Here is a 27,911-nt window from a genome sequence, read left to right on the forward strand (position 1 = left end):
AAGACAGGAATGGAGACATTTGTTTTATTAAAAATTTACATAAAGGGACACACTCCAGCAATCCGGGTATGCAGATGTCCAAGGTTAAAAAAATATACAAAATCCCCAGCCCTCCCAGGAAGGGCAGCAGCGAGCTCAACAGACCCTCACTTCCTCTGCACAGCGGTGAAAGTTGGCATCTGAATGGGCTGGAGTGAGTGGACAGGCTGGAAAACAGGCTTCTTCCGCATGTCCGAGAGCGTCTTCACAGAAGGGAGAAGCTGGTTTCTCTTGATGATCTGCAATGCCAGCTGAGTGTTACCTGCAATTGAAAAAAGCAGTAACAGCTCTGTCATGAGAGCAGCGATTCCTGAGTGCTTCATTAAAGTTTTGTTTTCAGAAGAGAAGTGCCTCTCTGTTGCCACTTAGAGAACAAAATGTCTCTGTAGCCCCTTTTGGTTATACTTAAAGAGGGGTGAGAGGTAAACCTGACTGGGTGCGCTCTTCTGCTTCTTTGTTACAGAAGGAAACATTTCCAGAACTCCAACTTGGAAACATCTTTGTAAGGAGAACTTTGTCAGCCTCAGTTCAGAAAGGAATGCTGAAGTCCCCTGCAACCCTGTGATGTGAGACACCTGGGGGAACCCGAAAGAGGGAACCGAGGGCACTGAGTCAGCTCACACTGCACAAGTGCAAGAATTCCTGCTTCCTATTACACAGATTATTTTTTTTTTAATGTTTCCAAGGAAAGGATGGATTTAGAGAGCTATCAAAGATTTCAGCTCAGAAGATGCATGGTTAGGAAGTCAATGGCATGTAAGAGCAGGAAGGTTCTGCAGGCTGAGCAGCAGGAACTGCCAGCCAAGTACCAACATCCCTGCCTTCTGCCAAAGCACAAACTGTTATGAAGCCAAAAAACAATCACAAACAGAAGAAAACCCCACGTGTTGGTAAGCAATTGCTCCGCGGAGACGAGGGTACAGATCCACGGGTAGATCTGTGGCAGTGTACAATGGAGACAGCACCTGAAGGGTCTGCCAGAATCCTGGCAAAACTGCTGTCAGCTCTGCTCCTCCTCATAAACCCCAAATCTGGGCAGACAGAACGTTTTATAATGTTATGGATGTGTTCTACAGTTTTGCCCATGTTAGTTGTAAGGAGAGATAATAAAAACACCAAAAGTTGCATGTAACGCTGCAGCTTACACATTTGGTTAGTGGTCTTAATGTCAGGAAAAGAATAAAGTTCTTTACCATTCTGTAGCTCCAGGTACACAGCCAGCAGGATGGCCTCCGGAGGGATCTCCTTGGGGTGGATCAGTGAAGCAGCCTTATTGAAAAAGAAGAGGGGGGAGAAGGGCTTCAGAGAAAGGCCCAGCTCCAAGTGCCCCGTGAGCAGACCCTGCCCATCACCTTGCCTAAACAAAACTCAATGCAAGATTTTTCCAACTAACATGCTCTGTTTGGTTTATTCCTGTAAGGAGAGACTGAAAGGTTGCCTGCCTTGCAAGATTGCATTGTGCTAATTGGTGGCACCATCTGCTGTACGCTTCTGTCAATATGAGTGTCAATCTTAGGCCAACCTGCAGCTTCCTGCTGAGAGGTGAAGGTAACCTCCTCCACTGCTCTGAAGCTCAGAATACAAAGATAACAAGGATCACCATAAGCTTTCCATATACTAATATTTTTCACCTGCAAACTTAACGATGCTGTCTTCTACGCAGACACCACATCTGACATCCTACTCTCTGATGTCTGCACTGGCACACCCCTTATTTCAGCTGGCTTGTGGGTACGTCCCTGTGCTCCCTCCGAGGCAAGTCCTGAGCTAAGCTTCAGAACAGCACACCCAGCAGCCCCTAAACTCCTCCCTACACATGGATTCAAAGCCCTTGAGAAATTTCTTCTCTAGAATACAACAGTCACATTAAACCATGAAACAAAACCTTAGGAAAAGTGAAACGGCTTCCTTGTATTCTGCAGTTCTGACATAATCTAGGAAAAAAAACAGTACTGAACTGTTCACACAAGTTTATGTTACTTATAGATTAGTTCATGAGGGCAGCTACCATCTCAGCCAAGTCAACAGATACACCCAAGCTATGAAACCATCAGGATTTGCTATGACCTGAATGGCAGTTTGAAGGAAGCACATCTGTCCCTCAGGCCACCTCGAGGTGCCATACCTGATGGAGACACTTCCGAGCTTTGTCATATTCACTCCGCAAGCAGTAAGCACTCCCAAGGTTAAAAAGCATCATTGTTCGTGCAGATGTGACTGAGCTGGGATAACACTGGGGGGTCTGCTTGCCAGCTGCAAGTAAAATCAATCTTTATTATTAAGACTTTTATCCCGAGCCACCCGCATTAGTTCCTTTACTCTGCTGAATATGCTGGCTGGTACTTACAGGGCTCCATCGCCTCATTCTCTCCTTTGTCAGACCCTAAAAAAAAAAGAAAGCCATAAAATGTATCATTTTCTGTCAATTTTTTCAAGATCATTACAAAAATTGTCACAGATCAGCAGATACAAATTTGCTTCTTCTTTCATGGTCTGACATTGAAAAGGAAAACATCATTCTGCTCTAGAGTAGAAGGGAGCAGTGAAGTTCAACTGCCACACATTACTGAGATAGAGTTGTACTCTTAACCATACAGATGGGCCCTTGACATATCTGTCTGCTCCAGAACACGAGTACTAGTACCAACTGGTATGAGTACTACCAGCCGAGCAGCCCCAAATAATCTACTGTCTTGAAATAAGGTGTCTTCATCATCATTGTATTTACATAAAAGTTACAGCTGGAAGACAAGTGATAGCACAACTGGTTCCAATCAAGTGTGGATTCATTAACCTTGATCCTGTTCATTTGAAGAGACCCCGAGGGAAACATCGGTGACGTTCTCAGGGTTCAAGTGAGTGATGGCATCAGATATTCGGTCAAGAGAGATGAGAGCTTCTGCTGCATATAAGTGCCCAAGAAACCTACAACAGCAAGGAGTCAGGTGTAAGTGTCAGCATGACAGCCCTCAAAGTTCACTACTCACTTAACATAACTGAACCGAATTCAGACTGAAAAGTACTACTTAATACCCATACATAAAGTTGCCTGCTTCTAAAATATTGCCATAATGCTCCATTCTGACACGTGCTGTTTAGACTTTAGTGCTGTGAAAAATTCCAAACCTAAGTAATGAGAGCCAATTCTTACTCAGGAACTACAGTCTGGACAGACCCTCACAGAGCAACAGAACTGTAGGGGTTGGAAGGGACCTCTAGAGATCATCAAGTCCAACCCCCTGCCAAAGCAGCTCCCTAGACCACAATGCTTGGGCTTGGCTTTACTTCCAGGAATAAAAAAAATAAATGCTTACATGAACACCCGTTGGATACCAAGACACCTACAATTAATAACACCATTACTACAGACGTGAGAAGCTTCAGCTCAGAGCTCTCCAGCAAAAAGAAGAACAATGATGCCAGACTTACTTCAGAGACCCTGACAGCTTTGGTTGCTGGAGAAGCTTATCCGCATGGTTCAGTGCCATAAGGTTATCTCCCAGAGCCAGAGCCACGTAAGCACTACAGGCAAGTATTGAGCACCTGGAGGAAAAAGAAAGGGAAAAGGCAAAGGAGGAAAAAGAAAGGGAAAAGGCAAAAAGTGTTAAATATTCTGTGCTTTCAAGTGCAGCTGTGAAATTTCTTCTTTAACAAATGTCTAGCAAATCTAGATAAAGACACACTAGCATTACTTACACAGAGTACAAAAAGAACTGGAAACAGAAGCAAAGAGTACACAGTCCATTACTACATTTTTAGTATGACCTAAGTAATTCTAGAGATTTACTTTCATTTTTCACACAGCAACATTTCAGATTTGATTTACACACGATAAAAGCAATAAAAACTATTTCTGTTATTATATGAAGACGTCAAATAAATGCTTACATACAAATGTGTGCCTACATATATGCTTTAAAAGCCATACAGCACCACTACATTAATATTTAGTTCTCAGTTGAAGTTACTGTACATTCAAGGGAAAATATTTGGAATTACTGAATTACTACATGTACCTAAAAATACCAAAACCAAAATAATCACTAGATAGTAACTAGTGCTCTCTGTAAATTAGCAACAACAATAAAAAAAAAAAGCCATGAAAAAGATTTTGTTAGGTTTAGTACATTTTATTCTAAAAGTGGGTATTCTAAAAATACCTGAAGGGAATAAAGCTGTCCACTAGCATAAAATACGAAGACCTCAGCTTATCAGTGTCAGTCCAGAAACTAAACTCCAGTTTGATTTCACAAAAACATGACAGCTTTTAAGTGATAAAGAAATAAATTGTAAGCCTTCAATATCATCCTCACATAAAAGTGTGAAGTCAGGGAGCTGGTCTTTATCTATGGCCTCAATCATGTTCTCTGAAGCAGGAGATACAAACATTGTATTCCACCATGTAACTCAAGAATCACCACTGTATGCCAGCAAGACTGTGCCCATTCATAGAATCATTATGGTTGGAAAAGATCTCTAAGGTCACCTTGTCTAACTACTAACCCACCCCCACCTGCCCACTGACCACATCCCTCAGTGCCACATCCACATGGTTCCAGGGACGGTGACTGCACCACCTCCCTGTGCAGCCTGTGCCACTGCCTCATCACTCCTCTAAGAAATTCCCCCTCATATCCAACCTGAACCTCCCCAGGCGTGACTTGAGGCCATCCCCTCTCATCCTATCGCTGTTAGCAGGGAGAAGAGGCCAACCCCATCTCACCACAGCCTCCTCTCAGGCAGCTGTAGAGAGCAATCAGGTCTCCCCTGAGCCTTCTCTTCTCCAGTCTGAACAATCCCAGCTCCCTCAGTTAAATTATAACGTAGTTCACTCCTGGTTTTTTACAACATCTGTATGCAGGAAGACAATAATACTGCAGAGAATTCTGCACTTCCAGCTCTGTGTAGCACTGAGAGCTGTAATCCTCTGCCAGGAGTCTGATTTCAGATGTGGCATTTTGTGGCTGTCACAGGCTTCCTTGTTTCCAAAGAGCACAAAACCCGACAATCTGTGCAACAAAAATTACTCCCATTTTCCACCCTCATGTAACAGTGCCACATCGGGATGCCTCCATTCAGCCAAGCTTCCTGTTGCACTGGCTGGCCCTGCTTCCCTGGCACTGCCACAGCACTGCAAGGCAGGGGTAGCCCCGTCCTGGGGCACAGCCCCCTCTCTGCTGGGCCCCATTCTGCTCCCGGTCCTCTCGCCCCACTCCCAGCCCAGGGCAGCCTGCCCTGCTGCCTGGAGGTGGCTGCTACCCGCCGACCTTCTGGCAACTGTCAAGCCCACTTTGAGTCCTGCAGTAAGTCATGTAATTCGTGGCAGGGCCTGGGGTGCCTTTATTCCTCGTTCCCAGGAGGCATGCTCCTTAATTATGCACAAGCAGGGAAAGAAACTTCTCCAGTGTTTCTCCCTACCCCCCACTTCCTCTTAGCGTGCCCAGATGTCACATCAAATCTGAACATATACAAAAGCTTTCAAGAAAGAGGGGAAAGCTTCCCCAGCTCAAGTCCCAAACCTAAAATATTTCTGAAAGGTTGTGACTGTGGGGAAGGGGGGGATCCCAAAATAATGGCCTGCCTCTAAGCAGTCTCTTTCTTCTCTGCCCCAAGGAAGCCTAACTTAAACAAGCAGAGATGCTGTCCCACCAGCCAAGTACTGCTGCTCCCACCCGTACAGGCAATACAGATCTTCTGCTCACCACAACTTCTAAACTGTTTTTATTTTTGAAAGTCTATACTTCAGAAAGAGCCCGCTCTGGCCATACAACAATAAGCTCACCAAGCTGGAAACCTACCCCTCTGCTCTAAGGGCTCCTCCCCATCTAATCCCTTTAAGATCTCTTCAGCAACAGCCATCTAAAGAGGAAAACATTCAACGTTTTTCTCCTCGCAACACTGTCCTTGCGCGCTCGGACTCATTGTTGAAGCAGACAAACCGAACAGAACACTCAGGAGATCTGACAGCTAATCAGAGCAGAAGAATTGCACCACAAGGGAAAAGACAAACTAGTTTTTCACCCCAGTCAGGATTCTGACAAAACTCTGCAGGTCGTCTTTAAGCTCTGGAGACTTCCAGCATTACTGAGCCCCTGCATTCCCTAAATAAAACTGCCTTTGCACTAGGAAAAAGAAAAATGTTTTTTTAAACCGCCAGATTATGTCAAACAACCTCTTGTGTAGGTCTAGGCAACAAGATTTGTCAGCCCACACTGGCTGCAAGTTTACAGAACCTGAGCGATACATTCAGCTGAGCTCATTTTGCAGGGCAGGGGCAAAGCAGAGATCACCCAGTCCTTCCCAGCTTACCAGGAAGACATAAAAATGGCCTCTGTCAACCATTTAGGGAACATCACCGATCTGAAATAATTTCAAATAGCTAATTAAGCCCAGTGGTGGATATATACCGTGTGTTTCTTTGTTGTGTTGTTTCAATGCTAACAACACAAACTGAAACGAGAAGTACGGAATGTAGATGGTGCTTTCTGTAGATGGAGCAGACCAAACTCTTCCTTCATCGCTACTTTTGAAGGGGTAAGTTATTATGTTCACATTCACCCAAAGCTGAGGATTCACAGTCTGTTACCACCCATCTCACTTTTACAAGAAAATACACAAGAGTCTCCAAGTCATGGTCTACCACAACTCCATGTGCTCCCCAGTAGCACTGGGTAGTTCTGGTCCACTGACACATACTAGAGGCTGGAAGCAAAGCTTCTCAGAGAATGAGCCAAACTAACAAGACACTCTGAAGGAAATTCTGGAGTTTCTCCTTCTCTCTGTAGTCTTAGCAACATTTGGTGTCCTCAGACTTCTGCTTGTTAACTTTAAAACCTTACTATTGAAGTACTGCCAACTATGAGAAAAACCTGTTCAACCAATTTGTACACAACTACCAAACAATACACGTGACACTGAAAAGTTCTTCAGAGGACGTTTGTAAAAACTAGTTAAACTCTCATTAGGACGTACAAAATCATGTTAAAAAACTGAAATATTTAAGTTCCCCACGTCAATACCAGAAACAATGGAGATGTTTCAATCCAGTGACTGTCAGCAGAAGGGAAAAACTGAAGTGTGCAGATACCAATTCCTCAGGACAATCCTTGCCAACATTCAGTACTTTAACCTTCCCCAAATGGACAAGGATTTCAGCTCCCTCACTCAGCTCCTCAGTGAGCAAAGCTCAAGTAACTTACTCTTGCACCACTTCAGAATAAATAATAAAGCTCTCGGTTATGCTTCCTCACAGATTACTGTGAAATTGCCTTGAAATGACCCCAAGAAGTTTTCCTAAACACAATGCAGTAAAGGTTGAGCTGGCCATTATAAAACACAGGTTACGTGTGGTTAGGCTGGAACAGTGTTTACCCAAGAATTTAAGTGGGAAATTACTGTACACTGTGTCCACAGTGGAAACTTAAAACGGACTTTTTTAACAGTTGGTGCAAGTATTATAATAAGGGATTTGCAACAAGTTAGCAGCCTCCTCTAACAATTAACATCATTAGCTACGACAGTTTTATTGGGGAAAAGTGGTCCCAGATAACACCATACTCATGTGAATACATGGGAGTTGCTCTACTCAGAAGGCACTTAGACTGATGAACAAACAGCACAAGGATCTTTGGGAACACAAGAACATCACAGTCAAGTTTTACTTCTGTTCTTCTGTGGTACGGAAGACAAATGGGAGGACAAAGGTGATCTCGCTATTCTGTGTGAACTGTGGATTTGTTGTAGTGGAAAAGCTAACTGCCAAAAGGGATTTCTCTGTTTTGCCATCACTGTCTCATATGTAATATCATCTGTACCAAGTGACATAACAAAGAACATCAGCTTAAATGTCAAAAATTAAATCATATATTGGATGTTTGCATTACTACAATGCTAAGAAATTTAAGGCTCAGAGGTGCAATCAAAGCAAAGTCAAACACATTAGCTTAGATTTATGTTGCCTAATTAGCACTGTAATATGTTGGCACCTTCACATTTGTCTTTAAACTTTAACATACTTAGTGCAAACTTCCTTGCTCTAAGTATCCCTTTTGAAAAGAGAAATCAAAACCAATACAGAGAGAAAGAACATATGAGATTTGACAAGCAACGTATTTCTAGCAAGTTTTCATTACAGATAATAGAAAAACTGTTTAGAACCAAAACATATACAGGCTTATAAACAACATAAAAGCTGCCATTACTATTCATTAACTGGGATGGTGTTAAAGTTATTTGTAGAGCATTTATTATTGTAATAGCTAAGTACCATAAAAGTGATAACAGTTAAATTTATTAAAAAAATAATAAAGCAAGACTTGTAAAACATGATGGGAGGAAGGAAAAAAAGAAACTGATGGACAAGGTAATTATTGAAGATTGTGTTTCTAGTCCAGATGAGAACTGAGTAGAGAAGATAAAAAAAACATCAAAACAAGCATCATCATACATAAGCCCTACTCTAAACAAGACTGTGGCCCTCATCTGAAGTAAACATGCATACTAATCATAGAAACAACATAGTCACCAGCTGGATTATTGTAGTAGATCTTAGTTAAACCTATCTTCAACAGAGTGTGCATTTTTGTTTAATATCATCGTCACTAACTACAACAAAACGTCAGATTTTGATTCAGCTTCTTTGTGAACACTGCTCTATTTGAAATCCAGCAAGAATGTAACAGTGCCAGCTGACTTCCAAACCAGGCCTTAAGAGGTAAAGGTACCATACCACAACTTCCTTCTCATCCACCAATCATGAAAGCCATTGTCAGGTTTTTAGTCTTGTAATTTACAGGTACCAACTCCAGAAACACAGCAAAGTTTAAGAGGGGGGTTGTTTAGTTGTGAATTTGTGAGCATTTTCTTATTTACTTGCCTTAGATTTTCTAATTCCTGTTTCTTCAAAGGCGAAGAAGGTGGAGCTGCAATGAATTTATCCCCTTCATGACTTTTATTGCTAGAATAAAAACAATATATTAATTATAAGCAGTGACTATAAATCATTTAAAATTTTCAGTACGATATGCATCAGTATTTACTCACTCCATTTAAAAAGACTGCAAAAAACTCTATCACCAAGAAATCATGGATATGAAGCTAAGCAAAAACTGAGGCTCTTACTCTACCCATTCTGTTAGGGAAGGAAGAATGGGGGCATTTGCTGGGAAGGATGTGACTGACAGACCAAACAAACCATGCCACTTTCCACAGCCTAAAGCTATTTTTGAAGTTCCATGTGGTATAAGAAATTTAAACTCCAGAGATGCAGAAAAATCTCTGCATTTGTGGCCTCTTTTCATTCAGCCAGTAAGAAAATCAGCAGGGCAGCTATTCCCAGTAATTACATACATATTTTATAAAAGATAAAACCTATGATGTGCTACAGCCTTTATTAGACTTACAGCTACCCTTTAGTTTTATTATGTCAAAACGACTGCCTTGCAATCTCTCTAAAAACAAGCAAACAAAAAAAAACCCCTCACTCTTTTTTAAATCATTGGCAACTTCACTCCTCAGAAAGTGGAAAGAAAACCTCCTTCCAAATGTAGAGATGGGAAAAGAAGTCAACAGCAGCACCTTGGCAGAGAAACATTGTAGTTTACAAAGAGATAAAGAAAAAATTTGAATTGAAACTAAGCTGTGTCCATGTACCAAGCACAGAACTTTTCCACTTAGCACTGCTGTAGTGCAGATACCTCATGACTTTGCCAGAAAGAATATTTTAAAATACCTGTAACCACTGAAAGTATTCGCAGTTTTCCTGCAAATAACAAAGGAAATGCCCAAGAGCAGCCCATTCAATTAGTGGGATTTGCTTCAAAATCACCCTGCTCAATTAGCGTGATTTTCTTCAAATGCCCTCTATCTTTTACTGCTCTCTCACAGAGGGTCCCTTGTCAGAGGGAACAAATCCTGTTAGAGCCTTTCAGAATGCAACACGCAAATTCAAGAACAGCCGGCCTAGTTCCTGGGCATTCTGAAGAGAGCTATGATCATGGAGATATCAGAGATTTTTTATGCTGAAGAAGCATCTAGTTTTAGCAGAAGGTATTAAAGGTCTTTCCTGTACAGGGCATGATTCCCTTTCCTCACCCCTACAGAAACAAAGTGAAGCAAAACAAGCAGTAGGCCTCAGCTGAGTAAGGGCTGCCATTTTGTTTTCATCGCTGCCCCTCATGGGGCCCCATAAACTTAATTTGAACTCTCACTTAAATCAGAGGAGCATCATCCCAGTAGGCTGCATACAGCTCACCAGGGGAAGTTGGGCAGCTCACGATGCCCACCCCTGACAAACAACACTAACAAAAAAAAAAAGCAACAAGCAAACAAAGAACAAATCAGCCCAGGCCCACAGAAGCAGCCCGGATTTATAGATCATTTGATCACTTGACAGGAAGGACTGTCCTTGAGAAGAAAGGGTTACAGGGCTGATGGATGCCAAACCTTATCGCAGGCAAATCTTTATAATTGAGCTGCTAGTCATCTATATATTGAATTGTATATGGCACACGTGTACACACACAAAATCACTGTAATGTGAAACTTCACTTATAATTAGAGAAATATCAATAGGCACTGCAGGGATGTGTGGGAAAACAAAACGTTTCCAGCACAGACAAAAAAAAAAAAAAAAAGATGGGCAGTGATAAAAAAAAAAGTGTCATTCATTAGAGTGGTTTCATGACAGGAATCAACTCTGATTTTTGTTCTTAAATTAGCATACTAGCAGTTAAAACAACAGGCAGCTCAACTACTTCCTTAAGTACCTCAACTGCTAAGAGAGTTTATACATGCTATCTCTTCTGCTGGCCAAAACAGGTCAGGTGGCAGGCAAAGGCTGCCAGCCTGAAGTTACTTTGGCAAAAAGAAAGGTTTATTGGCAATTCAAAGCATAATATTCTGATTACCTGCATGCTTCACTGCTTTCATTATTTTCTGTATTTCCCACCAGCTGATTATTAGTTTTAGAACCATTTTCCTGCTTTGGCTCCTGCTGGTCTTCTGGAAGTAACAGCAAGGCATTTCTTAGACAAATGGCTGCAAACTCCATGCTGGCTACAGGTATTGCTGAGGACTGCCCATCACTGGAAGAAACAAAGTTAGCTGGTGAGTACCAATCCTATTAACTTGGAAAGGAAAAGCAGAGATCCAGAGAGACCTGGATGCAAGTCAAATTAACTAGAGTCTACCTGCAATTTTCTAGAGTGGATTAACAAAAAATACGTATTTTAATGTGAGAGAAAGGGGGCTGATTTAGCTGTCTGGAAACACAAGTTTCAGTTAGATAAGTAAATTTCAAGCTTTAAGGGCTCTCTTAGTTACAACGAGCGCACAATTAAGCCCTCTGGTGGCCGCTAGAGGGGAGGCACTCAAATGATTAAGTAGGACTTGAGCTTTTAAAAACACATCTCTCCTGCTACACGAGTACTCCAAAACGAACAGTTATTCCATGACAGCTTTGAAGACTCCTGATAAACAAATACGCATTCTTAACAAAGCTATGATAACATAATAAAGGCCCATGGAAAACATACTTACTTATAAACAACATTCTGTATGGACTGGGATGCTAGGACTATCTTACGGTGGTAGCCTTGACCTACTATAGATTGCACAATCCCCTTTTTGCTGGGAAGACCTTTAGTCTCTTGCTCTGAGGTCTGGAAAGAAAAAAAAAAAGAAAAAAATAAAGTAAAGGAAGACTAAAATATCAAGGCTGTTGAATTGTTGAGAGCCTTGCAAGACAAGTGAGAACTGTTAGTCTTCAAATCCAGCTATAATGTAAATGTTAATGGTTTGTACGAGTATAGTTTTAAGTTTAAGTATCATGAAGGATCAGATCCCTTCTATTGTTTTTCTGTTGCACAGGGATTTTACTGCTCACGCTGCTCTCACAGATCCCTTCCAACAGCTTGTCTGATAGCCCACTGACCTAGTTTCTCCTTTGTTTGGAAAGCAGAGAACAATGAATCAAGTCACATTAAAAGAACTGCTAGGTTATCAAGAAAATAATTTATATGGTCTGCCAAATAGAAGATATAATGACAATTCGGATGCTATCTTGTCTCCTGCTTACATAGAATTCAAGATGTTCTCTGACAAACTGATCTCCAGGTGTTCTGAGGGGAACACAAAGCTGAACTACAATGAATGCACAGATACACAATTCACTTGTTAAAAGTACAGTTGAGTATGCAGCCATTCTGGAGATCAAACTTAATGCATACTAATTATCAGTCCCAAGACTGATAAATCTGCACTGTATTCACTAACATTAACAACAAGAGCCAGCCCACCACCATAAGCCATTTTAACAACTTTGTTGATAATAACAGTTAGTGAAGAAAAAAAATTATGCTATCTTTCACCTATCCCTTATAAACTAGAATACTAAAGCAAATGTGAATTTGCTTTAGTGAAATTACTTTTCTGTATGATGTTCAGGACATCAATATTAATGCATAGTGAGAAATCAAGGAAAATAATTGCATGAGGAGTTAAAAGGTCAAATTAAACACATTTGATTTCATGGCTTCACTTGTCTTGTTACAAGTCTGTTACCATTTAAAAACACTTCCCTTTTGACTTTAACGTTAGCAGTGTTCATTCTCCCTCAATAAGATTATGAATTCAGGCAACACCAAGCTACATTTGAGACCCATGTTTATACTCCCTGGCATCCCCACACAACATTACCCACAGTGCAGTGACGGAGCAGTGGCACAGCTGCACAGAGAGGTGGTGGAGTCTCCTTCTCTGGAGACGTTCCAGACCCACCTGGACACCTACCTGTGCAACCTGGGCTAGGGAGCTGCTTTGGCAGGGGTTGGACTCCATGATCTCTGGAGGTCCCTTCCAACCCCTACAGTTCTGTGTTTCCATGATTACAACTGTGGGAGGAAGAAAGCCAAGCTTCTGGAACCTGACATGAATGACTGGCTTTAGCTGGTTTGCAATAAATGAAGAAGTGCACCATTAACTGTCTTTCTTTCCCTTTCCCAGACTTCTCAACACTGTCCTTGTAAACAGGATCCTAGCTCTGTTTTTTCTGTGCCACAAAATCTATGCTCAGCAAGCCTACCATGTCCATTCTTCCACTAAAGGTGATCGGTGGTACACTCTTTGTTATCAATAAGGTAGGCACAAAAACTGGAAAAATCACTGTGAAGAAAGCTGTCCTTCCTGCAGTCACTCTGTTAAAACTAAGCACCCAGAACTATGGGATAACAGCAAACACATACATGAGGGCTGCTCCAAAAGTAATGCCTCCTGCTTTATTATGTTGGCCTGCGTCAGAGGTGGATGTTGGTGGTATGGCAGTAGAGGCTGAAGCTTCCCACCAATATTCCATTACACATTGCTGTGTGACAGATGGCAGCACAGAGGCAGCCTGACACAATGGTGTCTGACACAGAAGCACATCTGAAGCAAAGGTGGAGAACTGAATTCCTCCATGAGACAAAAATGGCACTCAGTGCATTTATCAACACTTGCTGAATGTCTATGGAGGCCAAATGGTGGATGTGAGCACAGTGAGGTGATGAGTGGTGCATTTCAGCAGTGGTGATGACAGTTCACCTCTGCTGATGCAGAATTTTTTTTTTTTACAAGCACAACACGCAGGCTCTTGTTCATCCCTGGTGAAAATACACAGCTAATGGCAGTGGCAAGTTGAAGAATACCATTTAGTAGTACTCATGTAGTACTATCGTGCTCCTCATACCTGTTGTAGTTTTCATGGAAATCAGGAGGAGGCATTGCTTTCAGAGCAACCAACATACAACTGCAATCAGTGCATTTATGACCTAGAATTCTTGAAAATTCAATTTTGAGCCTGTGAAATGGGGGTGTAAGGAAACCTCATCCATAAAGCTGATGTGAAATGCCTTTATAAAGTACTGGAAAGAAAGATACAAAAATAATGTGAAAATTCCAAGCAAAACTTATGAATTTTGTATTAGAAGGATTTGGATGGGACTCAATAAAGGCACAAAGAGAAAGCAGAATTCAGGATGAAAAAGACTGAATATTGCTGTTCAGTGCATTACAGCCATCCTTTGTACTAAAGAAAACGGGCATACTGTCCAAATAACTGCATGGGATCATGTAATTACAGATTACATCATCACATGCACACGGGATGAACTACAGTTTCACAGGGAACCAATTATGTTATCTCAGTTTCACAGGCTTACTATTTGGGGCAGTTTTGTGTTCAGAAGAATAAGTGATCACTGTACCACACCCCTTTGAATTTTAACAGCATGAAGCTGTGTCGGGGGAAGGTCAGCTTGGGGGTTAAGGACAGGGTCTGTACCACAGAGTGGTGGGCATGGAACAGGATGCCCAGGGCAGTGGGCATGGCCCCAAGGGCTGGAGTTCAGGGAGCATTTGGACAGTGCAATCAGACACTGAGATGATGATCATTCTATAATTAGGATGGCATTCGTTTTGTGTGATCCTGTGTGGAGCCAGGACATGGATTCCACAATCCTTGCAGGTCCCTTCCAACTCAGGATACCCTATGATTCTATTGTACATGCTTATCATCCTATTAAGAATGACAGTGATCAACAAGTTGAAGCCAACATGTCCAATGGGACAAACTTCACTACCAAAGGAATGACAAGTGTCAGCAATTAGGGATTCAGTTCCCAGTGGCTGTGAATCCCTATTTGGGTGGAAGAACATGGACCTCAACCTCCACCCTTTCTAGGCTAATCACACTAGTCTCACCCCTTTCAATCTTCAGCAGAAACAGTAAGGAAGTTTAGAGTTCTGCCTGCATTCCAACCAAAGTGGGTCAGAGAATTTATTAATTCCTCTGTTCACGCAAAGACAATTTAGTTGAGAAATCTATATATTTATGTAAATATAAACATGTAAAAACTTATACAGATTTTGCTACCTATATGAAATGAGCATAGGAAGCTCAGGCATCAGAAGACATCTACCAGTAGTAGGTCAAACTATTAGTGCTAGTATCTACATACTATGTAGATAGCATTCTCTACAGAAAGAGCACATCACTTCCCATTAGAAAGGGGTGCCTCACTAATAATAGCATAAGTTTATCTCCAAATAATACCTGTATTTTTATTTCTAAAATTACTTCAAGCAAGAGTACAAGAAACCAACAGATGACCTGGAGAAATCTAAAGTGTTTCAAACCAATGCAGGATTATGAGTTAGAATGTCTTAGGGATGAGAAAAATAGTATTTATCCAGCTTCACCAGCAAAAGACTTGTAGGATACTATAGCTCTTCTTCAGTAATTCACTTGCAGGTATTTGTTCATCTCATGCACCTTTATAATACTTCACTCAAATTTTTCTGATCTTAGAAAAGTTGATTTAACACTGAGTCTCAAGACACTGTTTCTACAGAACAAACAGACATTGGTTTTCTTCCATTTGTTGCAGCTTCAGGTTAAACACACAAACACATGCACATATAAGAAGAACTAACCTGGACCTAGAGGCATTGCAAGCTCAGGCCTTTAAAATACCTTGATTTGGACTAAATATTATTTCTTCCTTTCTATGATCACACTCATTTCATGATGCCAATCAGTAGAAGGAACTTGCAGATGTACTTACCCCTTTATTGGCAGCAATGCAACATTCTGCTATTCTCAGCCAAAGACGAGGGTTCGAGTGATAAACCTGGACGGCCTCAATCAGGCATTCAAAGGCAGCTAAGGGTCTCCCAATGTGCAGGAGCTGAATTCCACAATTGTAAAGCAACTCATACCGTTTGTTAGTCAGCAGCGTACACATGGGTCTCCCTGAAAATTTCTTGCCTGCACAAAAGGATACATCATATTGGATGTGCAGCTTGGGGGAGCTGAAAACATAATGGGGCAAGGGGACAAGTAGAAAAGGGGCTGTAGGAAACATCCAAAAACTGAAAAGCAACCTAACCAAAACACAAAAAACAACTTTTATTACAGAAATCCGCTAAACTCTCTCTTTAAACAATTTCTTTCCATACTAAAGCTGATATTCAAGACAAATTAATCACATTTTCAATAAAGGTTGAAGTAAATTAAATGTTAGCCACTTATGTACTTTGTCATCTGAGTTAAGTGTCATGTAGTATTACTGAAATCCAGATTTATGAGAATGCCTATCTTTCTCAGTCTTAGAAACTCCAGAAGAAATCTACTTTGCTGTTAACAAGTATAAAACATTTTCTGCCTTTACACTAGTACTGTAGGACAACAAAAGCAGGGAGAAACAGCAAAAATAAAATATGTGATAAGAACAAGTTTCTAAAGAAAACAAGAAATGAGCAAGTTATTGCTTCACCATGAAACAGTTTGGAAGAAAAAAACGAGCATTTCTACTCAAAACAAGAAAACTTTTTATAATGTAGTTCTGCTGACAGCAGACAGAAAATAAACAAGTAACGTAGTCTTTAATAATTCACACCTAAGTCACAGAAACTTTGTTTTTGTCACATCTCTGTTAACTGATGGTTAAAGACTAAAAACAAGATAGAAATAATCGCTCATCCATCACATGCCAAAGAAAATAAGAAATAGGAAGACATTTCAAAACAAATGGAACAGGAATTTCATTGGTAGTTACTGAAAGTTTATAAGATCTACTTATTTGCCCATCCCTTTTCCACCACCTGTTTTCATTGCTTACAAATCTTACCTGGATCTGAGCTACCTGCTCCTAGCTGTGCACATGCATTATCGTTTTCTTGTAAGGCCTTCTTAAAGTAAAAAATTCCTAAATTGTGCTTCCCCATTGCAAAGTGGATGCAGCCAAGGTTGTTCCAGAACATGCACCGTAAGCATTCACCTGAGAGAACAGAAAAGACTACTCTTTATAAATTGAAAAAAGTCACTAAGCCAACAAAACATTCCCACCATTCTCATGGGTTGACAAGATCTTGTTTAAGGATCATGAAGTTATGTCACTGTCTCCAGTATTTTAACAACCTGCCTTTCTGTTTAGCATTCTGTTCCTCTTGGACGCTTTGCCCAAAGTGATCCATGGGTAAAGACCAAAGGCTTTCAGATCTTACGTGTCATCTTCCAAGACACCCAGGAAGAAAGCCAATTTGACATATTGCAACTTGAAGCAAGTTTATCTGTAATTTTTCATAGTATTTAGCATATATAAACATTTCCAGTTTTCCAACAGATGGCTCTTGTAAAAAGGAAATTCTTTAGTGACATTATCTACCTAAGTCGTATAAAATAAACAAACTTGTTAACCTAACTATTCAAGCAGGAAACATACTCTCCTTTTGAAACATATAACGTTCAGATTAACACTGCAAGAAGCTTCTTCCACACAATGGCAGAAAAATAAATGTTTAACTTATCTGCTGATAACTGAAGCTTTACAGTGTTACCACTGTTTAAACAATCATTAATAAAGTCATATCACTAAAAAAATAATTTTAAAAATTAAAATAAAATCTAAGCAACCAAAAACCTGAACATTTCCAAACAAACAAGTTAACCTGACGTTATTTTAACCATAAGCTAGGAAGACTATTACATGAACATTCTACTGTTACTCATGTGAAAAATGTAAGTTGAAAATAAATCTTCTTATGAATGGTTCAGGAAGAACTTTCAGAAATCCATTTTCTTAGTCACTGTGATGTTTAAATGACCATCCAAATAAAAGCAACAGCTTTGTTAACTGAAGGAGTGCACCAATAAAGCTGAACACATACCCAGGATATAAATCCATGACACTTAGGGACTGCTGCTTTAAGTAATCAATGATGCATTTAAAGTTAATATCAATGAATAGTCCTACTTGCACCATGTATTTAAGTACTTACAGAATGAGGGCTTTCTATTTTATTTTACCTGTTTTCATGAAGCCTGGATGCTCAGCAATGTTTGCACTGTTTAAAAGTTTGACTGCTTTACGGTAATTGCCCCTCAGATATTCAAAATTGCTCTTAAGAAAGAGAGAAGGAGCTGACTGTGAAGAAGAAAACAACAGTTAATGATTTTTAAAGTGAACTCCAATGCTAGATCAGCTTGCCCCTGCTGTTATTTTAAGAATACATAGCCCCTAATGATTTCATGAAGTAACATCTCTTCATTGAACACTCAACCTCTCCTGAAATGCAGAACTATTTTTTGGTTTTGTTTCTGCTTCAAAACCAAATGTTATGCTAAAGAACTGTCATGGCAGCGGCCAAGTGCAGAGGATCTCCCTTTTGTTTTAAGAGGATCTTCCTCCAACCTGCCTTCCAATACACTCCCTCCATGTTTCCCTCCCTGCAGAGCTCAACAGCTTCCTCTTGAGCTGTGATTTTCCTGGACTGACGAAAGTCACATCGAGACCCAGAAAGATTTCTGTCAAACCAGCACCTGTTGAGACTGGCAACAAAAGGCAAGTGCTCTCCTACTCCCTGATCCTCAGTTAATGCAGAATATACATGGCATGGTGGATGCAATTCTGAGTTGATAACTCCTACACAAAAGAAGAAACTGCTTTCTAGCAAGAGATGAGCCTCCAAAAAACTTCGACTCCCAAAAAGACAATGCACAAACCCAAAATATTGAAAAACCCCAAATTAATCTCTCTAAAGTAGTTAAAATCAGCAATGACATCAGGAAAATTCTACTTCCCAGAGCTTTGCACTGCTCAAACTATAAAACAGTTTATTATACAAACATTTTGTTGTTTTTTATATCATTAACCACGAAGTGCAACTTTCTGAGTGATTCAAAAGTCCTATATTAATGACACTTAGAGAAAAGAGATTACAAACCCAACTGATTGTATACAGCACTATTCAGACATCCATCCTCAGGAAGACCTTTCCTTGTAAAGTAAGTTACCAAATCCAGTTTTAAGATAGGGAACAGACCTAGATTACAAAAACAATAGCTTTAAGAATACTTACATTTCCAGCTGTATTCATAACAGACTTGATCTCCCTTTTGCATGCTTTTAGTGACTTCATCTGGATATAGGCTCTCACCTTATACTGTTTAAAATTAAATTTGTTATATTAGAAACAGTAACTTGCACAGGTTTGCAAGATGGACCATACATAGAGACCTATTACAAAATTTCCTACGTACATCATAAAATAGGTAGTAAAAAGCTGTTCAAGAAGTCATTCTAAGGAAGAATTTCTATTCAGAGTATCAACAAGTTTACACAGTTCATATTTACAAGAGGCAAATATGCATTTTGTTCAATGGCCAACATTCAACAGCTCTACATTTAAACACCAAAATGTCAGCACATAAAACAACAATAATTTAACTTGTAAATTCCAGATATTTACCTGCTCGATTGATGTAATCAGTAAGTGAAAGGTAATAGTGAAGCATTTTGTTTCTTCACCTATTTTTCCAGAGAACAGTACTGTGAAATAAAACCTCACTGATTCAGACTGTCTTGCAGTCAAACAGATGTAAGATTACCAGAGCTAAATGCAATTTAACAAAATTATTGTAAGATGGAGGGAGTGAAATTTGGATTTTTTTTAGGTCAGTTTCTTCTGCACATGGATCTTACAAAAAGGAAAACGTCAGTTAAATCCATTTTTTGGTTGTATAAAATGAAATTTAAGATGATAATGTAACAGCTCATGTTGAGATAGATTCGAAGCAGGTGGCACTCAGTTTTAAGAAACACTGAACTGATATTCTTATAAAGTCACATGCATACACCCACCTGATGTATCTTAGATTTAGCAGCTTCTATTAAAGCTCCACTTTCAGCTTTTTGATTGGAGGAATCCTTGTTTGTATTATTACCTGACTGTCAAAAAAAATAAAGTTAATAGCTTAAGAAGGAAACTGCAAACCGTATTTAAAAGGTAATTTTCTTCCTCAAAAGAGACTGGTAATCAAGTATTTAATAATGTTAAAGAAAACACAAACACATCCATATATTCATAAAAAAATTGTAACTTGAGCTTTGCAATCAAAATCAAAAAACAAACACATCAGATTATGAAGAAGGAGCTCTACACGAAGGTTAGTGTTACACTAATCTGCTCTAGCACTGGGGTATTTTAAGAATTCAGAAAGATAACTTGCATGCTCCCAATTTTCTTTTCCATATTTCCTCCAGTAATACTATTATATACTCAAAAAATGCTTCATCTTAAGCATGACATTTCATCAAGAGGAAAAGACAAAAGTGTCCACTTTTCATTTCCAAGCCACTACTCATTCTATTGTATTTTCCAAAAGGTACATAGCAAAGATTGCATTTGAAAGTCTGCCTCATACTTCCAGGTACTAAATTAAAGGAATGCCTGACTTCTCACAATAATTGCACTTCCTCTCTGATGCTGATATTTCAAACTTAATTGTATCACACATCATCGGTCAAGACACACAAAGAAAACCAAGTACATTTGGCTGAAGACAAGTGACTTCCTAATATAAGTCTGACTTCAGATTCTTCTTAGCTCCCTGGCAGAAAAAGGGTGGAAGGAGAGAACACACAACTGCTGCACACAGTTAACCTGGTTTCTAAAACGTGTCAGTTGTCTGAAGTTACAGACATTCTAACAGTTTTAAAATTTTGATGTATTTTAAAAGATTAATTTTGGATTTAATAAAAGCATACCTTTGGTAAAGACACCAGCGTTCACATGATTTTGAGCTTACCTCATTTTTTCCATTCTTGCTGTTATTGTTGCCCTGTGAAATCATTTTTTCCAGAACAGCAAGGAGATGCAAGGCCTTCTCAGCCTGGTAAGTCAGCAGGTATAAGTCCACAAGCAAGAAGCACACAGCCTGGGCAAACTTCTCTTCTGCATAAAAGGGGCAAAAAAGATCTTACAGTTCTAACACTAATCCATGAAAACATGACCACAGAACAAAAAAAACAACAAAAAACCCCACCCAATAAGAACAATAGCTGCAAAGTACATCTACACAGCATCATGAGAAAAATAAAAAATATTACATAAGAAAATAAAAATGCAGACACCTACACAACACAGATAAGTATATTAACACAAAGAGGTAGTTCCTTCAAATGACATAAGTATGAAAGCAAAGACCAGAGACAGCTTAAAATGCCTTTCACATCAACTGATTTTGAGAATTAGTCTAAGCACATCAGCACCAAAGATCCAGTGTCTAAAGAGACCAATGGGCTACATGCCTACACAGAATCCCAGAACTTCAGGATTCCACACAAACACATCTCTGCACGGCTGGTTTCACACAGTAAGCTCCACATACTGGGAACTGAGGGAGAAACAGTGTAACACTTACAGGATTTGTTGAGACTCACACACACACAAACACTCCATCCTTGTTGCTTAAGAAATACCTCTTGCAGTTGTCAAATACTGTTTTGGTTCTGTTATACCTATCTGCTAAATGTCTCTGAAGCACCTTCCCACCCAAATTCAAATGCTGTCCTTGTAAGTAAAGATTACTCTTCATTCCTAGGCCTATCTTTTTTTATTATTACGTACATTTACGAATCACTTTCTGATAAACAGAGAAAGATCATTTACTCTGCCTCACTACTGCACAAACAAAACTTTTCTGCCTACACACCGAAAGGCTCTATAAACTGGTACAGCTTCTCTCCAACTGATATAGCTTCAGTATACTGACGCAGATGATATAAAATAACAGCTTGATTGTAGTAAAGCATACTATTTTCAACATCATCTAAACCATCCATTTCTTCAACAGCAGAGTGAACCTGAAAAAAAAAACACCACAAAACAGAATCTTGTTTATCCTCAAACTTTCCATACTTAGGGTTTTTAAAAAGCATCAATTGTTTATTTTAGAAAAATAATTGCAAGGCACCAATTAGACTAAAGGTAGGTCAGTAACAGTTATAAGCTAACAAAGGGAAGAAGCAAAACTTGTACTGCTTCGAGAGAAGATCCCATCACCATTAATAATGCTTAAATATCAAACTTGCAACGCTTTTTACATTACCTGGTTCTTCAGCTGGTTCAGAGTTTGTCTCAAATTGTCTGTTGTGGTCTGGTTACTTTTACAGAACTCTGCAACTGCAGTGTTCAAAGTTATTTTGTAGTCATCTTTGTTTATGTCTTGAAGGGTATTTAGGTGTTGCAAACAGGCATCATAATTTCCAGCCTGGAAACAGCAAGTATCAGAAAGGTATTAGAAGATTCAAAGTTTAAACTAACAAGTCAATAATTTTCAAGGGTAGTCTCCTCCTCCCTCCGAGTCCAGAGAGCGATGGTAGGATTTCATAGAGTCACAGAACTGTAGGGGTTGGAAGGGACCTCCAGAGATCATGGAGTCCAACCCCCTGCCAAAGCAGCTCCCTAGCCCAGGTTGCACAGGTAGGCGTCCAGGTGGGTCTGGAACGTCTCCAGAGAAGGAGACTCCACCACCTCTCTGTGCAGCTGTGCCACTGCTCCGTCACTGCACTGGGAAGAAGTTCCCACGCACATTTGTGCAGAACTTCCTCTGCCCCAGTTTGTGGCCATTTCCCCTCATCCTATCACCACACACTGCTGAGAAGAGTCCAGCCTCATCCCTTCGCCTCCCGCTCCTTAGATATTTATGGACGTGGATCAGATCCCTTCTGAGTCTTCTTTTCTGAAGGCTGAACAGCCCCAGGCCTCTCAGCCTTTCCTCATAAGGGAGGTGTACCATGTCCTTTATCATCTTTGTGGCCCTCTGCTGGACTCTTTCGAAGAGATCCCTGTCTTTTTTGTGCCAGGAGCCCACAACTGGATCTTTGATCAATAGGAAGTGAGCTAAACAGCTCCAAACAAACTTAATTTGTTACGCAGATTGGTATGTATGGAAAGCAAGTCAGAAAGTTAAGGTCCTAACTAAAATTGAAAAAGAATTGGTGGAGGAAGAACAAATGGAATAGTTAACTGTTACAAACACATTTCTATGAAAACTCGTTCTGTTGCCTTCATCATATTAAGTTTCAAGATTCTTTATTTCCTCTGTTTTCATAATCTATCTCCATCACATGTACATTGAGCGGCTGCTTGTCTAAGTCCTGGCCCATTTTTTTTTTAATGTTCATCCCCCACTTCATCTTGAGAGACTGAGTTACAGTTCAGCCCCTGGAAGTCCGTTTAACATAGGCTGGCAGAAGAGAGGGTTTATTCTTCTTTCCTAACTTTCCTAAGATGGGCTTAATTTGTACTGTCAAATGAATTATTCAAGAATATTGCCTAATAAAAAATATGGCCAAAGGACAATGATCCTCTGAAAAGTGATTTAATGAAGAAATCCCTCTCTCTGACCTTAGGAACAAGAGAATTATCTTTAAGGACTTCAAAGCATCTCGTCTCTTTCAGTTTTTGTCTTTTCTGTCTTTGTGCAGGAGGAATTTAGCACTGAGTAACGAAAGAACTCTATAATTACAGAGTTTCTCAACTAAGTGAAACCTAAAATAATTCTTTGCTTTCTACTGTTCAACTCACTTACATGAATAATCATCTTCACCTCTGCCAGATCAGGGTATTTTGCAGTTACACATAGAATCATTCCCACTGGTCAACATTTCACATCCAAAAAGCATTCACTTGAGTACCATCAACACTCCCCACTCTCTACTCCTTTTCTAAGCATGGTACCACTGAGACTCTCCTGAACTCCTGTTTGAGGAAAGCACTGCAGTGAAGAAACACTCTGTGTCCTTCAGCAGAAACCCAAACTTCTGCTTTTCCTGAGAAAGCAGCCATTCTGCAGCTACTCCCAACAGAATCATCCCAGACTCCTCACTCTGCTACAACAGCAGTTGTGCAGTTTGTGGAGAGATGCTGCATGCTGATGCACTGCTACGTGTCCACAACACTACTAGATGGCTACTGAGAATGTACAGAAGTACCTAGCTCCTTTAAATCCTTTATCACAACATTATTAGCTTTTAGTGATCAGTTCCTCAGAGAGATCAGGTTTTTCCAATGTTGACTCAGAGTACCAACCCATTTCTAATTGCCTCATCATGCCACTACTAATTTTGAGAATCAAGAGTAAGAGTGTTCTTAAACACTTTGTTCAAACAATGTAACAGACCAAAAACAGTATCCTGGGTTCTTTTGGAAGAGGGCTGGCCAACAGGCTGAGGGAGGGGACTGTCCCCCTCTGCTCTGCCCTCGTGAGGCCCCATCTGGAGTACTGCATCCAAGCCTGGGGCCCCCAGCACAGGAAAGACACAGATCTCTTGGGGAGGGCCCAGAGAAGGCCCATGAAGATGATTACAGGGCTGGAACACCTCCCCTGTGAAGATAGGCTGACAGAAATGGGCTTGTTCAGCCTGGAAAAGAGAAGGCTACAGGGAGACCTCACTGCAACCTTACAATATTTAAAGGCATTTATAAAAATGAGGGAAATCAACTTTCTACACAGGTAGATAAGAAAAGGAGGAATGGATTTAAACTAAAGGAGGGGAGATAAAATTAGATGTATGGGGAAAGTTTTCTGTTGAGAGTGGTAAGGAGCTGGAACAGGTTGCCCAGAGAGGCTGTGGACGCCCCAACCCTGGACATGTTTAAGGCCAGGCTGGACAGGGCCCTGGGCAATCTGACCTACTACTTGACTGAGCAGCTGGCAACCCTGCCAGTGGCAGGAGAGTTGGAATCTGATGATCCTTGAAATCCTGTCCAACCCCACCCATTCTACGATACAATTCTAAGATTCTATGAAAACATACGTGCTGGCTTTGTAACACAAGCCCTGCTTTTGGTATAATAACTTGCCAATACATTCTCAGCCATAATAAGAAAACTGGAAAAATAGAAATTGCTATAAGCCAGTTTAGCAGTTATGTGGTAGATGAGAAGCTGGGGCTTGGCTGCCTCTTACCAGAAAAGCTTGTAATGCACTGCTCGACAACTCCTTCTCCTGATCAGTGATCCCTGAAGTACCCGCTCCTTCATGCTTCTCAGCACCTTGGTCTGACAAAGGATGACAGAAAAAAGGTTTGTAAACACAATAAAAAGCAATTGAGCCCAAAAACATTGTTTGTGACAGTTCTGAGGATCCTCCTGCCAGCAGAAGTAGCTCCCCACATCACTGCACTGCTGCCCTATTACATGACAACATCTCCAGCTACTCAACAATCCTCACTATCCTACTGTGCTCTCAGTCGATAATCCACGTCCTGCAAGTCTGCTGAAAATGAACACATCTTAAATTTCTCCTTAGAGTCACAACCAGACAGCAGGAATAGATTTTTATTTGCACAAGGATTACAGTGAAGATCACAAACTATAAGTATCCCACCCCACTGGATCAAAACCCATGCTTGCTGTATGCTGCTTCCTGAGCAGCAAGCAAGGGATGCTTTTAAGGAACACATGAAAAATACAGAGAAAATGCTGAAACCATAGTTTTGCTATGTTTTGTTCTAGATGAAGACAAGTTCAGCACGTAGCTTTTTTATGTTGGTTTGTTTCAATGGTTTGAGCACTTACACAGTAATCTAACAAAGTTTTAATTATCTTCAGTTTCTTTGATATAAAAATTGTAACATTTTACCCTTTGGTCACTGCCGAGTTTTACATTTCAGTAAAGAGTGTCACCCAGCCCTTCTGACCTTATGCAGCTGAGAACTCAAGAGGCTGAACTCAGCTACAGCACAGAGCCCACATTAAAGCGGCTGAAAATAACACCAACCTGTCTCCCATTGAACAAAGACGACTGGAGGGAAAACCAGAACAACTAGCACCACATCAGACCAGCTTCTATCTAGTAGAAACACCAGCTCACATGCTCATACAGTGTTTTTGAAACAAAGATTATATACCAGCAAAGGTTTCCACTGCTGCAGATAATCAATTCTCCAACTCCTCAACAGGGGCTTCGCTCAAACCCACATTTTGCCACGCCAATGGGTATGGTGGGCACTGCATATTCAATGTCTTTCTCTTCCTATTATTAAAGGATGCAATGCAAACTCTGCTAACTTTGTTTTCACAACAAACGAATAGAAACGCTTCCCTATGAGCTCTGCCACAAAATCCATTCTGTGTCGGCACCCACATACCTGAATCAACTGCTACTCATTGGGGCTACAAAAACTTTATTTATGAAGATGGACAATAATAATAACCAGGCCTTGGGATATTCCTGGGGCAACATCCACAGCAGGATCAGAAATCAGTCACTAACCCATTCCTGGCTTGTGCTTGTTGCAGAGAAACCCTTTCCACCACCCTACGCATGAATACATTTCAGCAAAAACATATTTGTTGCTTGCTGCTTTCATCCTGCATCGAGATGCCCACAGAGTTACTAAACTTCAACCACCTCACTAAAGGAACCTTTTCCATAACAAGAGAGAAAACCAATGTCAGAAAAGTTCAGAAAGCTTTGATATGTCATAGTTTTCTCATAGAGGGAGAGGAAAGGAACAAGAAGCATCTCTCCTCATGCTAGAAACTCCTTAATATTTGTGGTACAGAACCCACTGCTTTTCAAGGACCTTTTTAACAGCAGTGAAGAAATAAAACACATTTTCCCTCCAAGTTTCATGCTAATAGATACATTATCTGCTTTACTTGCACAGCAGACCTCCAAGATTACACCAGCAAAAGGAATAACAACGCAGAGCCGTGAGAACCCAAACCTTGGGAATTTTCTAATGCTTTGCCTGGCCAAGAGACCCTCACATACAGGTTTAGCTCTGGGGAGGGCCACCCAAAGTTACAGTACTGGGTACCGCCTCTGTCTGCAAGCAGATCAAACAAGCAATCTGGTGCTCGTGGAGGTCTGAATCTTGGAAGTAACATGTATTCAGTTAAGGAAATGGTAAATAAAAAAGACTTTTAGCTGTCTAGGAAACGTGCCACTTACACAGCTGTACGGTGTATTTCCTAGAGAAGCATCAGGGAAGGTCTACAGACTTCACTATGCCTCTACATCATATGTTAAAAGACAAAAATGAAACCTAGGACTGTTTTAAACAAAGAAGGGCTGTTCTTTCTCCTACAAAGTCACTTTTATGGCTGTAAACTGAAGAGCTGCATCTAACTCCACAAATCACCAAAGACAGTGAGTCTGTAAATGTGAACTGGGAGCTCTTAAGAACAAACCCAAAGTTCAGCTGAAGTAGGTGACTCTTTCCAGTGATAAAACTACTCTGGCTGCTCCTCACCCCTTTTGGCCAAATATGCTTGAAACCTGTTAAAGAGCTGGAGGTCCCTCTAACCTACTGCAATTCCACCACTCTTGTTTAAAGGAGGATCTATCACTTCAGATCTTCATCATTGAGATATCCCTGCAGGGCAAACAGGTCAACCAAGGAAAACACGTAAAAATCAGCTGATTGGGTTTTCATCTGGAGAACCCACAGCTGCGTCCGGGCGCTACTTCCTCGGCGGAAGGACACGCAGCAGCACGCCCAGTGCCGTACAGCACTCACACCCGACCGCGTATCCCTCCGCCCGGGCCCGCGGCGGCTCCCCCGCTCACCCGCAGCCTTGTCCGCCGCCATCTCTGCCGCCGTCGCCGTGCGATCCGAGCACACCAAGCAGGACAAGGCTCTCCCCCGCCCTGCCGAGCGCCGCGCCGCCTGCGGGACTACTTTTCCGCCGGTCCCCTCCGCGCTCTCCGTCCCTATTCGCCCGCCGCTTCCGGGTTGCCGGCGCCCGCCGACGTGCGGCCGTTGCTGGGAACCGCGTCTGACGTCACGACGCCGCTGCGTCCGCCCCCCCCCCCCCGGGAGGGGCGTTGTGCGCATGCGCGACGCTGCGCCGCGGTGAGCCGCCATGTTGCTGGCTTTGGCTGGCGTGAAGGAATACTTCCTTGTATTGTTTCTCCAAAACTTCCCCTCCTTCCTCATTTACTCCTGTTAAGCATGAAGTTGTTTTTTTTTTGCTCGTGATTGCAAGTGTAGCTCACCTTAAATGATTTTGACGTTGCCAGCTTTAGACATTAGCAAAGA

The 27,911-nt window shown here is 41.0% G+C and overlaps 1 protein-coding gene across 1 annotated transcript; it reads right to left on the reverse strand.

Moving 5' to 3' along the window:
* Positions 1-26: 26 nt before the first annotated feature.
* CNOT10 (CCR4-NOT transcription complex subunit 10) lies at positions 27-27,632 on the reverse strand. Its single transcript, XM_065753197.1, has 19 exons — positions 27,440-27,632; positions 24,830-24,921; positions 21,965-22,126; positions 21,569-21,719; positions 20,663-20,808; positions 19,716-19,802; positions 18,934-19,017; positions 17,882-17,999; positions 16,704-16,853; positions 15,639-15,841; positions 11,578-11,699; positions 10,947-11,123; positions 8,915-8,995; positions 3,469-3,582; positions 2,834-2,964; positions 2,387-2,422; positions 2,165-2,292; positions 1,233-1,308; positions 27-301 (listed from the first exon to the last, which is right to left on the reverse strand). The coding sequence occupies exons 1-19, from the start codon at positions 27,459-27,461 to the stop codon at positions 147-149; spliced, it is 2,235 nt and encodes a 744-aa protein (XP_065609269.1). The 5' UTR covers positions 27,462-27,632; the 3' UTR covers positions 27-146.
* Positions 27,633-27,911: the final 279 nt, after the last annotated feature.

This window comes from Cyrtonyx montezumae, unplaced genomic scaffold (assembly GCF_038088225.1).
Source record: "Cyrtonyx montezumae isolate F1298 unplaced genomic scaffold, pur_monq_1.0 scaffold_8, whole genome shotgun sequence".
Lineage (NCBI taxonomy): Eukaryota > Metazoa > Chordata > Aves > Galliformes > Odontophoridae > Cyrtonyx > Cyrtonyx montezumae.

Bases quoted from the DNA above. Each gene is read 5' to 3' on its own strand.
- CNOT10 (XM_065753197.1), bottom strand. From the start codon at position 27,461: ATGGCGGCGGACAAGGCTGCGG. The intron at 18,000-18,933 runs GTAAGTATTCTT...TCTTCTTCACAG, and splicing joins TTATGAATACAGCTGGAAAT to TCAGCTCCTTCTCTCTTTCT. The intron at 16,854-17,881 runs GTAAAATAAAAT...CTGTTCTCTCAG, and splicing joins TCCAGGCTTCATGAAAACAG to GTGAATGCTTACGGTGCATG.